The sequence below is a fragment of the Tetrao urogallus genome (genome assembly GCF_951394365.1).
Source record: "Tetrao urogallus genome assembly, chromosome: 5".
Classification (NCBI taxonomy): domain Eukaryota; kingdom Metazoa; phylum Chordata; class Aves; order Galliformes; family Phasianidae; genus Tetrao; species Tetrao urogallus.
In genome coordinates, this window is record NC_136818.1 from 51,018,356 (window position 1) to 51,036,369 (window position 18,014).

At 34.6% G+C, this 18,014-nt stretch overlaps 1 protein-coding gene across 1 annotated transcript in view; it reads right to left on the reverse strand.

The window, feature by feature from the left end:
* Window positions 1–1,274: 1,274 nt before the first annotated feature.
* The window catches only part of KNDC1 (kinase non-catalytic C-lobe domain containing 1), a gene marked incomplete at both ends in the record, with an annotated part of 56,864 nt that continues 40,124 nt past the window's right edge, over window positions 1,275–18,014 (reverse strand). Inside the window, 19 exons of the mRNA XM_079535299.1 lie at window positions 1,275–1,506; window positions 1,739–1,896; window positions 2,340–2,399; window positions 2,503–2,625; window positions 3,879–4,029; window positions 5,264–5,346; window positions 5,681–5,896; window positions 7,043–7,222; window positions 7,471–7,618; window positions 8,047–8,160; window positions 9,115–9,326; window positions 9,634–9,731; window positions 9,973–10,066; window positions 13,533–13,936; window positions 15,479–15,570; window positions 16,378–16,522; window positions 16,645–17,465; window positions 17,558–17,720; window positions 17,881–17,974. Coding sequence (XP_079391425.1) covers window positions 1,275–1,506; window positions 1,739–1,896; window positions 2,340–2,399; window positions 2,503–2,625; window positions 3,879–4,029; window positions 5,264–5,346; window positions 5,681–5,896; window positions 7,043–7,222; window positions 7,471–7,618; window positions 8,047–8,160; window positions 9,115–9,326; window positions 9,634–9,731; window positions 9,973–10,066; window positions 13,533–13,936; window positions 15,479–15,570; window positions 16,378–16,522; window positions 16,645–17,465; window positions 17,558–17,720; window positions 17,881–17,974 — 3,588 coding nt within the window. The remainder of the gene's footprint in view (window positions 1,507–1,738; window positions 1,897–2,339; window positions 2,400–2,502; window positions 2,626–3,878; window positions 4,030–5,263; window positions 5,347–5,680; window positions 5,897–7,042; window positions 7,223–7,470; window positions 7,619–8,046; window positions 8,161–9,114; window positions 9,327–9,633; window positions 9,732–9,972; window positions 10,067–13,532; window positions 13,937–15,478; window positions 15,571–16,377; window positions 16,523–16,644; window positions 17,466–17,557; window positions 17,721–17,880; window positions 17,975–18,014) is intronic.

The window sequence follows — 18,014 nt, forward strand, 5'->3', positions numbered from 1 at the left end:
TTTATCACGTACACATGCATTTTTGTCAACTACAATAGTACAGTCTGCAAAATATCACAGATGCGCACATTCCCATCTTTCTCCATCATTAGAACATGCCAGGGCAATTAGTTCACATCTGCTTTTCCCAAAATTTAACTTTTCTTCTTTTTAAAATACATTTCCAGCAAATCACTTTCAGGACACAGCTCCTTTTATCTGTTTCTTACCCATTCCTACTTCTCTTCCAATACTACTATTGTTTCCTCTGGTAGAATTATTTGTAGTCTTAATTAACTTGTAGGTTTAAGATCTTGACCTTGCATGAACCTGGGTAGCTCAACAAACTTTAGCTAAAGCATCGCTTTTCATTGCTGTTTAGATATCTGTAAGCATAAGCTCTATAAATAGGTTAGCACCAAAGTTTTACAAGATGCATATCCAAAGTTAACACAGTTATATTCTATTTAAAGCTGCTGGAGTACTGCAATTTACAAGAGCAACCTCAGGAGCAAAGATGTGCCTACATACATACATACACAACTGGCAAAGTGATTTTTGTACCAAACACAGAAAAAGAGCAACTCATGTTTACTCTCTTCACAACACCATGGAGGCAGCAGCAAAGCAACAAAGTGGTAATATTTAGATTCACGTGGAAATATGAATGTGTACTTTCATGTGGATACAGTTAGTTCAGTGACAGTAAAATCAAAAGAAAAAAAAATTCACAACATGGTATTCTTCTGCTTTCATAGTATGCTCGAATGAAATGATAGCCAGTTATTATGTGAAACATGTTTTTATAATACTCAACATAAAAGTAAAAACCACCAACAGGCAACAGATAGCAGAGGTGCCCCTGAATTATATGCACATGGTGACAGGATACAAACGTACTTTGTTTATATAAAAATATATTCAACATTTAATGAAACATAGTCTGAACAATTCTAGGCCAATTTTGCAACAGAAGCTGCAAGCATAACATGATTCCACAGTACTTTGTGGATATTTTGCCTGTAGGCTAATGATTTTTTTATGCAAAAGGACAGTGACAAAATTAGTCTCTCTTTACTTTTACCTTTATCCACTTGCCAAGGAATCATACTTCATTAGAATCACAGAATTGGTCAGCTTTTTTACTATTTCACATTAAGTAATATACCCATTTCAAACTGAGACAATATTTAAAGTCACTTAAGCATTTGCTTGGGAATTGGTTCAGGAAGTAAAGTCAATTTAATCCTGTTTTGTACTCTATACTTGGAATAGAACAGATGAAATTTAAATAATTACTGAAATGTTGCCTTCATTCTGCGCAGCGTGTCCTGGATTTTCCGAGAATGTTTTTCTGCTGGTATATGATGGAAGTTGGCACAGTTGTCAGCTGCCAAAGCAGAAATATCTGCATCCTTAAAACGAGTTATTCTTTGTCTGAGGTAAGATTGCAGCTTGTAATCTGGTGTAAATGTATAAGGATTCTCTTGAAAAGCATGAACTTGGCTCACAACTTTTGCAATATTTCTTGAAAGAAAATATGATAAAAAAAAAAAAAAGATGAGTTTCTTTTGCGGTTGACAGAAGAAGAAAAGTTTAAAGGAAATACAAAGGCATTGAACATTTACTTCTACAGTATCTGTCCACTTTGTTTGATGTCAAAATGACTGAACTGATTTAATTTGCTAGATGGGAAATGCACTAGCTCTCATTATCTCATTAGATAACATTCTATCCTACATACAGCTATAATAATTACCTAAGTTTAGTCCACTTGTGAGCTCCATTTGTCATTGTGAATCCTCCAGTTTCAAGTTGTTGGACATGCATAGCTAAAACATGGGCTGATGGAATTGTTGGAAGTGTTTTGAATCTTTCTCCTTCCATCAAACACAAGCTGTCACTTTTTAGAAAGACCTATTGAGAAGATATACGCAGATAAGTAATGTATTACATTTAAGGCTAGTTTTTATAAGAAGTTCTCCACTTGAAATGCTGAGCACTACATACCAATTTTTTCATAAATCCCTGTTTACAGCCAAAATTGCATTTTCGAACTTTTCAGTACAGACTACATCCAGAAAACTCCAGTAGAATTCTTCAGGAAAAAGTATTTAATTTCATAGTTTGCTTTGAAAAAACTTTCTTGATTCTTAGTCACATGGGATACATTTTTGAGAAAAACTGAGGTGAAAATGCAAACCTAGTCCAAGACACAACAGTCCTACAATAATTTAAAATCTCCTTTGTGATTCAAAATATTAATTTTGGCTTTCATCCTGCAGAGGTACTCCTTTAGTTAGAACTTGAGTCTCCTCAATCCCAAATTAATATTTTATGTTAAAGACTTTATACTATACCTCAACAGCCTTGAGTTCTTCCATTATTTCAGCTACTTTTGCAGGTAAAATTTTCCAGGCCTTATAATAAAAGAAAACACATTTTTATTTCCCATATTAATGCCCAAATTTGAACAAGATTATTTTAGGCAAAAATAGTTACAACAGAGAGTCCCAAACTTACTGGCAACTGTCGTACAATAAGATTTTCCAAGCCTGCTAGGATTTGCATCGCAGTAGCAAAATTTCTTTGTTCATAGCAGGACTTTGCTATGAGAAGAAATTTTGATAACAAGCTCACCTGCATCTGGAAAAAAATAATTAGGATATACCATTTTTTTTTTTCAGCTCATGTGCATTTAGAAGCTATTAAATTCAGTCATTTGCTAGGAATATGCTTTAATGGTATATTGTCTGAGCTTGGAATTGGAAATAGGCCTAATGATTCCATGGAATGAAGTATCCTTGCAAGTCTTGGAAGGTGCTAAGTCCAAGGCTTATTGCTGGTAATTTCTCAGTTCCATTGCTCTTACAAAGCTGAAAAGTCAGTAAAAGTAAACTCCAGGAGGAAAATGAAGACTAACATAATACTTCCCATTGAAATATGCTTACATACAGTACCTGTTACTGGTAATACACATTTAAAAGCTGTCAAAACACATTGACTTCATAGGGCCAATCAGTACCACATTGTCTGTTAAAAAAACATATTTAGAATACATTCCACTAGGATTTAAAACATTTGTTTAAAATTTTCTATATCATACGTGGTTTGAGAAATATTAAAAATAGGGAAGCTTGTTAAAAACCCAATAAATAATCAAACAGAAACAGCAACAAGGAAATTGAGAGGTTTAGTGTATGACCTCTGAGAGATAAAATAAATAAATGTGAGCAGATGCAGACTCAGATTTTTCACAGTGGTTAGAAAGAAATCAACTGGTAGCTGCCTAGTACAAATAGAGACACACATTTACTTAGATATTATTCAGTTTGGAAACCAAAACACTAATCAAGTTGAACAGATGACTTTCTGCTAAACTGTAAAGAAGGCATGTAAGCAGCATACGCAATTCTGAGATTTCAATTAATCGCAGTATTCAACTACTGTTTGGTTTTGACAAAAATAGTATCTGCCCAGGCAGAAACCTGATTACATATTTCTGAAATGTACTATAAATCTACAAAATGACTGAAAATAAGTAAAAGAGAAGAAGACAGAGGTAGTCTCTTTCAGAAACTCTTATCAGAATTGTTGACTGTAGTAACTCCACCACTGTTTTGGTCTTTTCTTTCACTGATGCCTTTGTTAAAATCTTTCACCTCTTCTCCTCAGGCAACCCCCTTCTTACTTCCTATCAGGTCTTAAAACCTGCAAAGTGTCCAAAACAGAAGCTCACAATGACAACAAAAAAAGTTGATAACTGCCGATTCATAGGTGCATTTCAAAAGAGTTCTTGCAGACTCTCTACATAGAGAGTCATACATTAAACATTAATACATATGTATACACATTAACATATAAATATTTCATAATAACACAACAAAACAACAACAAACCTTAGATGTATGACACGTTACAATTTCAGCAGCAACCCAGGTGCTGACACTGTCTGCATTTCTTAGTAATTGTATAAGGTACTGGTCTTGTATACACTTTGATAGAAATAGATTACAGACTTTAAAGGAAACTTCCTCAGTAGAAACGGCTCTATAAAAAGATAGAAGAAAAGACAAAGATAAGTCATTCTGACTTTGGGTTTTCAAGGAAAATTCTGATTCTGAAGGAATTATACCAAATTCTAATCATTTACAATAATTTTGCAGTGCTTGTAGGTTTGGCTTTATGATATTTTTTACATAGGGAGCTATGTTACTTTCTCTTGTAATTACAAGATAATCATATATGATTACACAAAAACTACACGCAGTAGACATTTCTGCTTATAAAGACATCATCATCATAATCAAATAAAACAAACTGTTCAGCCAGAAACACAACTAATGAAACAACAGTCAGTAAATTCAGCTTATCTAAAACTAGCTACCATTAAAGAAATTGAACCTGAAACATTGTGGCTTCACACTGTTACCCCATGTCTGAAGCCCAAATCAGTATAAACCAGCTGATTTAAGCTTTGCCCTTCAACAATCCATAAAAAAGGATCAGGATCCCGTGACATAAAAGTCTACTACAGGCAATGTTTATAACAAGCACTAATTAGAAATCATCTGAATCCACTGAGTATGTGAGAACTAGAGCATAAATCTAATATAATTGGCTCCATGTGACCAGATGAAAACATTAACTACCATTTAGCAAATCATGTTAAATAGGTTGGTGACCATTCTACATTTGAACTACTAAAGGAAAATTCTTTTGTACCTGTGAAGACTGATACTTCATCTACCTTACAGTACAAAATGAATGTTGCACAGAGAAGTTGTGGAGTGTCCATCCACATTCAGAACATTACTGCACACTAACATTAGGCTCTAGCCAGCTTTACTTCAAGGAGCTGGGCTGAACTGCTCTTCCTGGGAGTTCTTTTCCAACCCCAGCTATTCTGTGATTACAATGATCATCTCTATCACACTAACCCAGACACATTCACACATGTTATCAAGCAGACTGTTTCAGTAATGCTGAAATTTCTTCCCTCAAAATAAAAAATGTCTGAAGTGACCCCCACAGTATAAGTCTTCAGAAATAATTTGGTGGAATCCATTTTAGATTTCAAAGAAATCATCTTGAATACATGCAGAGGTACATATATATAAACAAACTCTCTTGAATTTCAGAAACTTACGTAGCCAGAACATCTATTTGGTCAAAAGAAAATATGAAATATTTTAAATATTTCTCTCTTCCTGGATATATTAAAGGTGTAACAACAAGTTTATACATGAGTAAAATAGAGGAACAATTAAAATAAGAAACTTACTTCTGTACAGCAACACATTTATCTTTAACACCAAGTGCTCTTGAATTCAGAAAGTGTACTGGATGACATTTATGAAATAATTCCTAAACAGAAAGAACAAGATGTATCTGTTTTCAGATCCAGCAATTCTTTTAAAATGTTAGAGGATGAAAATGGCAGATTTATTTTTTCATTCTTCTTTGTTCTCTCTTCAGCAAATTTATCAGATGGATCACTGCCTAAGAATAGTATTAGCCCATTCTGCACTTTACTGTAGAGATTTCAAGAGAAAAATGAAGTATTTTATCCAAAGAATAATGAAACAGTGGAAGCCTACTAAGCTTGAAATGAGGTAGGAAATGGTAGAGAAAGGAGGCTGAGTATATATCAAGAAGATAGATAAAATTTGCACTTCCAAGTAAGCCTAGTCCTTTGTACCTGTTGCAGTAATGTCAGCTGACAACAAAGCTGTTGCACACTGTATTCTGTTAAAAGATATGGTCCCACTTCATCTGCTTTAGCAAAGGAGACTGGGAATTCTTCTGCAAAACTGCTATAGCATGGCTTTGGCAAAACCGATGAAATAGTGTACAGTCGCTCTCTCTGATAATGTGCAATTGGTCCCATACCTTTGGAAAGTTTCCAGTTAAAGTTCTGTAGAAAAAAATACGTAAAGCTACAACTTCTCTAAAGCCAACATAAGTTCCCCTCGATTTAACCATCTGGAATGTTTTGTTAGAGAAATACCTTTGTGGAGACAAAACTCTTCAGTTCATCTTCAAGGCTAGACCTGAATTGATTTATTCATACTTCTATTTTAAACAAGTATAATATGCAGAATCAGTGAGTCTGAGCAGGAGGCTGCTGGACCTCAACTAACAATCAGTATTTTAAAATTTTCTATGTATTCAAGCTCACAGCTACATAATGGCATATATTCCCAAATTTTACACATTATATTCTGAGACTTCTTAGGTCTCAGTATTTCTTGTACTTTTTCTTTCATATCAAACAGTGCTTCCTGAATGAATACTCATTTTTTTCATTTTTTTCCTTTCTTTCAGCTTTCAGTATCATTATGATGCAATAACAATAAAATAAATCCATATTTTCCGTGTTTGTCTTGCCTTTCATTGACAGAATCCCCAATATAATCCATGGAATTCTGCAACTTTATCAAGAATGTGATTCTAAATTCAACTTCAACACTATTTATACGCTTAATTTTCACACATCATTCTGGTCATTTTGCAAAAAGATCTTTTTTCAGTGGAAGTCTATAGTATATTCCAGCTTCTGAGGTTACCTTTCAGAAGCAGACTATACAAACCAGCTAATAGAGCTCAGGTAAGTTTTTGCTACAAATTTTCTAGAGTTCTAGAAAGAAATGCCACATCCCCCAAGACTACTTTCCTGTATTTATAGACTTACACATATATATAACTAAGTAAGTATTAATGTTTGACAAGTAGGGAAAAAAAAAAAAAGGTTTTAAGTATCTATGAGTCACACTCTAGTATCAAGAATAAAGAGTTTCAACTCCTCTCAAAATTTGGATGATCTGATCTATTATTACTGAAACAGTTGATAAGAGCGTGTTTAAGACTTAAAATAAAACCCATATTTCTATAACTATTTGGGCTTCAAAATAAAATTTATTTCAAAATAAAACTGAAAATGGAAGTATACAAATATTACTAAACCAGGATGTAGACCCTGAGCTGGATATTCTATATTTTTAGTCAGAAAACAGTACATGGAAACGTCTTCCGTGCAGTGCAGTCTAAAGACAGGACATACCTTTCTGAACATATCTTCTGAGAGCTTTTTACATATGGAGTGCAATGTTTTTCTGTCCTCCTCCTCTTCTTCTTCACCTTTCTCCATACTGGAGCACTGCTGAGAACTTCCACTTTTCCTGGCAGAAGCATCCTCAAGCAATGACAAAAAGTGCTCACCATACCCATTTAATGGAGCAACCTGTAAACACAAAACAAGCTAATAGAAGATCGAACACAATTTCTGATCAATTATAAGCAAGACAAAAAATACTTATAGGATTCAGGTCTGCACAAAAACAGCAAAACCAGCTGTCAAAAACAGTATTGTCTTTTTTGTACTTTAATTGTAATAAGGACAGATCTTTTTTTGTAACAACACCACCATACATAAACCATATATATGTTTTTTTTCTTTATTTGAAGCTTCCATTGAAGTTTCTGCTTTACCTTGGAAGCAATAAATTCTTTCAGGGTACATAAAAGGCTCGCATTTGTTGCAAAGTCTACATTGTAGCAGTCTTCAATCCAAGCCTGCAGGATGTAGAAACTGCGGTTACATATTTTGGTAAGTGATGAGGAGGGATCCAGGCTTGCACTAGTGAGAAGAAAATAAAAATTATTGCATTAGTATTAATACCCAATTCCAACTTAAAAATAAATGCTGGAAAGTCTGTAAGTGATGTAGTATTGACAGGACTATCTTATTCTTATGCTTCATGTCTCCAGAATTCATGACCCTATGAAACAAAGTTGGCATTGTACTTACAACTCAACACTGAACAACTAGGAAAAGTAAGACTCAGAATCCAGAAGATTAAAGAAGATAGCATATTGCCAAATATAGCACTTGCTCCAATTTCACTCTTACATGCCAACAGAATCTTACAAAAACGAACATCAAAAACAGAATTTAATTAAGTAGTTATTTTCAGAAACAGCTATTTGCCATTGGGAGGGCGAGGGGGAGTGAAGGGGGGAAATCAATTGTGCTTTGATAGTATTTTTCATAGGAAACTACTGTACCTGGATAAAGTGCTGCTAATTCGATCAAGAATAAACTGCAAAAATTCCTCTTGTGTGCAGAAATAGCGAAACGTGTAGAGAAACTGCTGCACATAGCCTTCTAAAAATGCATTTCTGTGAAGCACAAGAAAAGCTTCAGACAAGCAAGAACACAATTTCTTCTCATGTAAAGCAATGGCAAAAATCTTCAAAATATCAATAGCAGAGATTTAAGTCTCTCAAACTCTACAGAAATTTTAGGTTTGTTTTTGTTCTCTTTTTACACATCAATATTTTAATTGTCCACAGTAATATCATAATTTGATTTTAAAAGAAACTTCTCTATTTTGAATCTTGTGGAGAACTTTTGACATTTTTATTATAATCAAAAGTTGTATTCAGCAGAAGAGCACATTTAATGCCATTGTTTCAATTATCTCAGTTGATGCCATTTTAAGATTTCTATTATAAGAGCATAAAAGGTATATATTTTAAACAAGAAAATGGAGACTGAGGGAGACTCATGTAGTACTCCATACTATTACTGCTGGGGTACCTTAGAAGGACACTGTTCTCACCTCAGTTGAGGGTTAAAGGACATATTTTTCCCAACCTTGGCCCCGAGACAAGGTTGCAATCTTTATCAGTCCCAAGGATAGTAAAGCAGAACCTGTACATTTTCACATCTAGACCACATTAGTAAGAATGTTCAAATTATATGTTTTGAAGAATTATTAAATAACAAAGCCATGTTTCCATGGCAACTGTTAGAGCTAAACTTCAAATAAGTGGAGGATAAATAAAGATTAAAGTTATTAATTCTTGATTTAGTATCAATTGCTTCAGTTTTAAACAAACTCAAAGTTAGCAGTTTGGCTTATTCCCTATAAGATTGTCTTTTGACATTTCTATGCCCATTTCTGCAAATAAACATGCACAGAAATAACACTGAACTATATACAAGAAAGGATAATTTATGTAGCGCTGAGTAACCAAGATTTATCACACGCACGGATTTTCTTATTTTTTTTTAGTAAATATTCTTATTCCCCCTCTCAATTAAGGATGCAAGTACAAAGCACACTATACCTAGAATATAAATAAGCCATTAAACCAAGTGGTGTTCCAGCCTGCAGAACTTTTATTCCATTGTGATTACTGCACTTGTGTTTCTCTGTGTTATAGTAAACAAGCATTGATGACTCATCTGTAGGAGCCACATCCATGGTGTCAGTTCTTCCGAAGTGAATGATAGTAGGAAGTACACTGGATTCCACACCCCATTGTTCTGCATACATTATCTGCTCAGAGAGGCAAAGCCATGTAAAAATAAAACACAAGAAAATAGATGCTTTTTGCATTATAGCATAAATGCAAAATACACCCTATTCAATCAAGAGCCAAATAGCATTTTATTTTATTTTATTTAATAATAATACCAGTATCAACTATCTTTAATTTAATCATTCTCTCATGGTTAATTTGACACTTCAGCACAAACCACTTCACAGCTCATACTCGTGACTTAAGTGGCCAAGGACACTGATGCAGTGTTGAAATTACAAAAAAAAAAAAAAAAGCAACAAAGCAGAATAAAGTCAGACTTGCCTGCACATACTTCTTCACCAATTCAAGAAACTGCACCCTTGATTTCATCTCTTGTAGTTGTCCTCTCAACTTGGGCAACACAGATTTAGTTTCAGGACCTTTGAATTGAAAGCACACAAAGTATAAAAACAGCAATTATTCTGATATACAGGGAAAAATCCTTAAATGACATACCAGACACCCGACAAAGTGCAAGGTGTTGCAATAGGGTGGATGCAATCCCAGATAAGTATACAGACAAGGAGAAGAACTCATTGAGAACAGCCCTACGAGAAGGACTAAGTCCTGAAGGACAAGCCATTCTATGATTTTATTTCTGGCAAGTTACTGTAATCTTACCTTTGTTTCTTCTTTCTTTCTGCAATAGTTTCTGGTAAAACTTCATGGTCTTTCTGTAATTTTTGGTCTCCATCATTAGTAATTGTTCTAGTTCCTATTTAGAGAGAGAAAGGATTCTATTCATAAAGGCAAATACAAAGTTCTGGTAGGAAACTGAAGTTTTAGTGGAGTTTTACTGGGAAAAATGAACAACCAAATAGACAAGAATATGATATTAGTCAAGAAAAAATGCCTTCTACACCTGTGCTTACAGGAAAATTACAGAAAACATCACCCGTTCCCAGAAAAGCATTAGGTACATCATAGTTCTACATGTTATGAACTATAGCTGGTGTGCTGGAAATGTGTGGTATAGCTGGAAAAAGAGAAAAGGAATGAGAGAGGGAAAGCTGCAAGCAGAATATGAAAAACCTTTGCTAGAAACCTTATAGTCACAGGTTGGACTCAGAGAAGTTTGATGGAGACTGACAGGTAACTTCTGAGATCTAGAGGAAAAACTATGCGGGCAAAGAAGAAAAGCATTAGGTACATCATAGTTCTACATGTTATGAACTATAGCTGGTGTGTGTGTGTGATGAGACTGCATTTAAATTTGTCTGAATCCACTTATATAAATATGCTTTATGATTGCACTTCTCTGGTTATTTTCAAGAGCATCTAAAAAAAAAACCTGACACTCAGAAGGCATCCAGAACTCAAAGCAATGAGCTCTGAAATCAGCGTACGCCCCAGGAATGCTCTGTTAAGCAATGGACCTGGATTTGCAGGGAGAACTGAATGTCTGACTGAAAGCAATCATTTCCAGATCAGTATGGTGCATTATATTATGCAATCAAGTCAGAGGGCAGTCAGGAGTGCTACTCTATAAATAAAGGACACATCAATTTTGAAGTTCAGTTTACATATTTTGTGTTTATCTGCTTTATATAATTAAGAAAAACAGAAAGCTGAAATGTCTACTGTTATATAATATAAGCAGTAAAGTATCTCCTGCATATCACATATAACAGATCAAGTTTAACGAAAACATTTACTTGTTTGCACATCAAAGATTTCATTATTTTACCAATCAATGAAAAATGGGCCATCCATGTTGGGTTCAGCTTCTGACTTGTTATGGAACAACTAACATTATGCATGTCGGGGTTTTTAAATGCGCTGGCTTTTGCATTTGGGTCCTAAGCTATCATTGACCCAGTTACATGAAACAGCATTTCAAATGGAATAAGTTCACTGAATGCAGAAGACAGAACTCCCACAAGCAGAGTGATCAGAAAACACATAGCTCAGAGCTAACATTTCAAACAACAGATTGGTAAATAGGTTAGCCTTAATGGGATGGACTTACTAGAAACTAATTTGAGTTTGTGAAAAATCTGTCACTGTTTTTCACAAAAGCTCAAAAGGTTTAAAACCATGCTTCATTAGCAGTAAGTCACAAAAAGTCCTGTGGATTTTTAGAAGAACTACCATTTACATAGTCACCATATAGAGAACAGTGAAAGCACAGAAAAGCTATTATGAAGATTCTGAATTAGAAACAGCCTGCTTTTATTTAAAGGTTTGTTTTTATTTCAACAGTTAAAGTGAAAACAGGATGCTGATTAAAAGAACATAATCACACACGCACACACAAGCGCACACAAAAGAAATCAGAAAGAGTGGCTATTTTCTAATGTTTGGAATCTGATGGCTATTTGAGGAAGTGACTTGTCCCTTAAATTACTTAGGGGAGTAGCAGTGAAGTCAGTAGTCATGTTATAGGCCTAGAATAGAAACATTTTTGATTCAGCCATACATTCAGTTATTTGATAAAGTTCTGCATCCTCTGAAGTGCATTTAACTTTATGGGATGCTTTTCTATAGAATGTTGTTTAGTCTAGGGAACAAAGTAATCATAGAGTGGCTTTGTTTAAATGGGAAATTTGTAATTTTCAAACTGTTCTGAAGCATGAGTTTTTACATGCTGAAGAGTGGTTCCCTGAAAGTATGTAGAATATTGGCAGAAGGGAAGGAAAAAGAGAAAAGGAATGAGAGAGGGAAAGCTGCAAGCAGAATATGAAAAACCTTTGCTAGAAACCTTATAGTCACAGGTTGGACTCAGAAGTTTGATGGAGACTGACAGGTAACTTCTGAGATCTAGAGGAAAAACTATGCGGGCAAAGAAGAAAAGGGCAAAGGCTAAGGGAGAAGGCTTGGGGCTGCAGAGAATTGGAAGCAAGCTTATCAGAGTACAGAAAAAACCCCAAACTTATTGTGATAGCAGACTGGGATATCCCTCCGGAGAAACAGCCACTTTCATAGCTGAATTCTTGCTGTGCTGCAAGGACTTGAACTGATTTGCCTGGATGTGTTCTGTATGAAGGAGAGCTAAATCAGCAGCTCCTGGACCAGAGGTGATGGGAGGCAGGTGATATGCAGTAGCTTGTGGAAGGAGCAATATAGATGTGGGGGAAGATGCAAAAAAGTAGGAAAAAAGACTGCAAGTTTTAAGAGAAAACTAAGCAAGCCTCAAGCTATTAATGTGATTTTGAATAAAAATCAAACTTTTCGAAATGCAGATGAATTTTTTGCAGAGCTTTAGAACTGCAAAGAACTATGTTTAAAACCTACAGAGTAAAGCATTATTTGTTTTCATAACATCTGCAAGTGTCATCTTTGACCCATAAATGGCTTGCATTTTGTGCTGCTGCTTCAGGTTTAAATATGGGAGGATAGGCTTGAGATGGAGCAGTCTACCTTGCAAGGCAGGCAGAACTTTCCTCCAGCAACTTAAACCATCTTCCTGCTCAAACTATTTACTTACCAGCCTTGCTTCAGTCCCTGTAATCCTCCTGGCCTGAAGAGTGGATATTTGTTTCCTCTGCTAGATTTTACAAATGAAAATTAGCTACTAAAACAATTATTTTTTGAGCTTCAACTCCGGCAGAAGACTCCTTGTGCTTTCACATTGAGTGTATTCTATTTTTTCAGTATTTTGGATCAGATAGTGCAATATTCTCACTAGCATTTATGAATTGTTAAAGATGCCATTTGTTTTCTAAATAAAAACTTGAAACATCCATGACTGATGGAGTTTGGAAAAATAGAACAGCTTTATGGAGGTTTTCTTTTCTCACGTTAAGTGCTTAAGGTTAAATTTTGGTGCAATTGGAGCATTATGATTTAGCATTTTTACTTCAAATATTTTGGGTTTCACAGAATGTTAGGGTTATAGTAATGTCAGCAGAGAGATTGAAGCTGTTGATGTAGGGTAGTAAAAGAAAAAATAGATGTGCAATAAGTAGCTGACATTTTAAACTACTGTTGAATTTGCCATAACAAGGTATTTAAAAAGCATTTTTAACAAAAGATTATATGATGGAAAATTTAATATAATATTATTAAAAATATCACATTTTACTCTTATGTAAAATGTAAAGACGTCTTATGTAAATACAGCAGAGTGAATATTTAAGATAAGAAAGGGGGTTTAATCTTACTAAAATACAACACAGTCTGTCACACTTTCAACCAGTAAGTAAAGAGATGTCTTAATGATTTTAAATCAACATACTCACCACTTTTTTAGCATCTATACTTTGTGATTCATTTGATTTCTGCTTTCCAAGGTTTTTCATGTAACTATGAACTTCTGAATCAAAACATTCAGCTCCATAAAATGCACTGCTCCAACCAGGACTACAGCCATGAAAATCAGGTGGGTTGGGAGGCACAAGGTAGCTGTTTTCAGCTGTCTTTATTACAGCCTCTTCCTCAGGCGCTGCATTTTCTTCTGCAAAGTCTGGACCAATATGGTAGCCACTGGTTTGCAAACACTGTCCATCTTTTTCTATAGGAATAGTATTCTGCAGCCTTGACTCTTTTTTGAAATTATCTGAGGGCGCCTCGTTAAAATTCATTTCAGCTAATGATGTATTTATCATAAGCTCATCCTTCATGTCAAAGGTAGCTTCTCCTTCTCCTTTAGGGGGAGGTCAGAAAGAAGAAATAATAGTCATGCTGTAAAGTATCCTTTGTTAAACACTATGCTTAGAAAATGCAATTATGAGATTACTTATGTCCTCTAACAGTACAACATTCTTCTTTGGGCTTTGTGCTTGCTTTTTCTCAACTACACATTGTAAAATATTGAAGATAAAAAACATTTCAGAACAATCAAGCTTTGGTCAGTAAACTGAAAATTAGAAAATTCATGTAAAACAAGCATTTAAACAAAGCATAATATAGGACTTTCTAAGCAAAAAAAAAAAAAAACCTGACCTGTGCACATATCAATAAGAAGCTTAGCTCTTGAGTTCTTTTCCATATATAGGTCTCAAAGCTTTTATTCCATGCAGAGAGGGCAAGAGTATTTGACATAGCCAATGGGGACACATGTTAAGCTTTCTACTCCTACAGGACTCATTTCCTTGAGCTACAATGGGATTTCTCTATTGTTATAACAGCTACTACCAACCTCAAGGGACTGTGGTGACAGTCAAAAGTTGGAGTGATGCTGACAGGCATTTTTATGTCTGCCACAAGTCTCCCTTTTCACTTGAGAAATCCTCCAGGGCTTTGATATGCCAGCTTTGGAGTCAAATGGACTCGAATTACTGGTGCAAAGCTGTCACATACCCCATGGGAAAGTCTGGCTGTACATTTGCCATCATTCTGAGCCAAAGTAGAAAATCATAACCTAGCAGGGCAGCAGCCAAGAGCAAGCTTTCAAACATAAATTTTGCCATAGAAGTTAAGCAACAGCAAGGGGGATAAGCTGATCTCAAAAGAATACCCAATCTAAATTTATTCAAAACAGAAAAGTAAGCAAATTTAAAAACAGATTGAATAATATGTGCTTTATGTAAGAATTCTTGCAAGCATTCTGGAAAGGAGACTAGGGACTACTGAAATACGCAAAGTTTCATAACATAATTTTACAGAAATTTGTAAGTGAGTCTGTGCCTTTTTTTTTTCCTTTCTTTTTTCCAAACTGAAGCTGTTGAGACACTGTGGAGAAAGGCTTTTCTTTCCATGTGTAGTTATGTATACACATACTACTATCTTCATTTCTCTCTGTACTTTAAATATGTAACTAAGATATATTACAGAGTAAGGTAATTATTGAGATACATTGCATAAAACTAAAGATGTCCAAATATCAATATTGTATAACTACTAAGAACCTTGTAAAGTACTACATGTTGTCCCTGTTGCTCCTGTCATCATCTTTCAGTTTGTGATAGATAACCTTAAAAGAAGTACAAAGAGATGCTTTTAGGGTTAACAAGGAAAAAGAAAATCCATTCTGATATTACCACAGAAATTAAAATAAAATCTTCAAATAAAGATTCCATGAGTATAACTTCAACCGTCCTGAAACTTACAAGGCATCGATAATGTCCAGATTCATTGATAATGTTTGTAAGTGTTAAGGTTGAGTGTTTTTCTGAAGACACACTGAAAATACCAATCTATGAATTGATAGATTCCCCATGCAAAGAGACACAAATTCCCTTCTCACCCTCTGTGTGATCACTGCTTGCCAAAAAGCTGTCAGATTTCTTCAGATCTTGGAATACACCACCACACTTTGAGTCATCTGCCTCAGTTATGCTGAAAATACATGAGGATTGGGGAAATACAATGTTTCATATCCTTAAGGCAAAAAAGGTGGCAATTAAAAGCTGTTTTCAATGTCAAAGAATATTAAGTATACAAATCCCACTTATAAATTCATTACTGGTTACAGTAGTCTTTGATAAGATTTTTTTTTAAAGTATTCTATATCTGGATGCTGCAATAAAACAAGAAATATTTTTATTATTTTTTCTGGCAGATACGTAATTGAAGATGAAATTAAATATATGAGAAACTAATTAAGCCAGTGTTTTCTTACTTAACAGGTTTACAAAAGACTGTCAGGAGGAACACTGAATGAAATGAAGTTTAAGTAAAATATTTCTAGCAAAGCTAAATTAATTTCCTTGTTCTTAGGTGTGATTGGAACAGTGAGATGTTTCAAAGCAAATTCATTCTTAACCTAATGAGAGTTTGAACTAATGCATAAAAAACTGAACTCAAATACAATAATTAAGCTGAACAGTAGGATTAATTTATTTCACTTCTGATTAAACAGCCTATTTCTAACACAGTTCCATATTCAACCAGGTTCAATATTTGATCTTCATTATTCAGCTATCCTACAATGGAGTTACAGACAAGCTTAATAGGAAATATCTTCTGCTAAATTATTAAGTACTATTTGCTTTGGAGAAGGAGACGAAGACAGGGAAATAATCAGATGTCAGAAAACAAGTAAAAACACTTAAAGAGGAGCAGCATATCCTTCCCTATCTCTAGAAAGTAGGGAGAAACATATTAAAAGGAATTATAAGAGGAAAAAAGTTGAAAAACACGTACCATAAAGGTGAAACTCTTTCTCCATTTACTACTTGATAAAGATTCTCCAGTAATTTTTCATCCCAGTATAGGTCACAGAACTTCTCACAAATTTTGTCAGAGAATGTACCAAACTTAATTTCCTTTAATGCTAAAATGAAGTTACCTTGTTTAAAAACAAATAACAATAAAAAAGCAAAACTCCACAAATGAACAAAAATAGAAAAATACATTACTAATAACATTCTTACATATCAGTGATATAATATAAGAAGAAAATAAACATACCCATATCAAAAACTTCAACTCCATTCTCTAGATAGCCATCAAAGGCAAACTCCTCTTGTATAAGATGAACCACTTCCTGCAACAAAGCGTCATTTGTTCTGCTCTGTTGGGACAGGACTTTTACATCAAAGACACAAGCCGCCTCTCCATCCATTGAGGTACAAGAAGTGAGTCCTTGCTCAGAGAAAATATTGTTTGTGTTGGTAGCACCCTCGATATCTTGGCAGTTGGTCTGAACAACTTGGTTAGTTTTTTCAAATGCATTCTGTGTATTAATAGTCTTACAGTTTTGTACTTTGAGTAGCGAGGAGTCATTTTCTGTTTGCATGCTGAGTTTGTAACTTGCAATAGTACTTGAAAGTAGCACTGGCAAACTATGAGAGCAATCAGCAGCAACCCTTGAATGAAGAGGCTTATTTGGTATTTGCTCTGATACAGCTAAGTGTACTGGTACAAATGTTAAAACTCTTTTCTCTGAATTCTGTTTGAGAATGATGTTATTTATATGAAGAGAATTAGGAGATATAAGAGGAGTTAAGGAGCTTGAAGGAACTTCAGATAAAATTTTTCTTTCCTGTGGAATACGTGAGGGATCAGAAGTAAATACATCACCTGACTTTTCCTTCTCTAAAGGCATCTGGAACGGATGGCCTGGAACTTGTAAATGACACTCAGGTATTTCAGATGTAGTTTCAACTACATTTGTGTCCTTGATACCACAGTTTTTAGAGCCTTCCACATATCCTAATTTGTTGTAATCAATGCATTTTTCTTTACTCGACTTTTCCTTGAATTTTTCAGTAGCTGGTGTGTGAACTTCCCTGAAAAGGAACAAAGAATTTTGACAGGACTATGCCAGTGATGTAATAGTTAAGTTACAACTTTAACTTATTTTGCACTAGGATATACTAACTTTTTCATATTTGCATTTTGCTGCAGAATGATAGGCTTAAAGTGAGTTGCAGGAGAGGTGAATGCAACAGGTAATGCAGTTTTCTCACAGTTTAGAGAAATCTGGCATGGTACTGGTCCTTTAACTGCGATAAGTTTACTTTCACCGGTAATAGGTATAAATCCTAAAATAAAAACACAATTAGATAAAAGAAGAACAATACGTAAAATATAAATGCAATGTAAATAATAATCAGCTTAGATAGAAAAACACCCATCATCTGACAGAGAAAATCTCATACAGAGAACTGATCTTGACAATGAAATATATCAAAATCTGCATACCTAGACTTGACTCTGAAGCGTTCATTTCAAGTCCTTCATTTTCAATTTCAAAAGCTACATTATGTGGAGAAGAGATTACATCTTCTGCAACAGCCTAACAATAAAAAATGAAGCCCAAACTGAAATTATTAGCA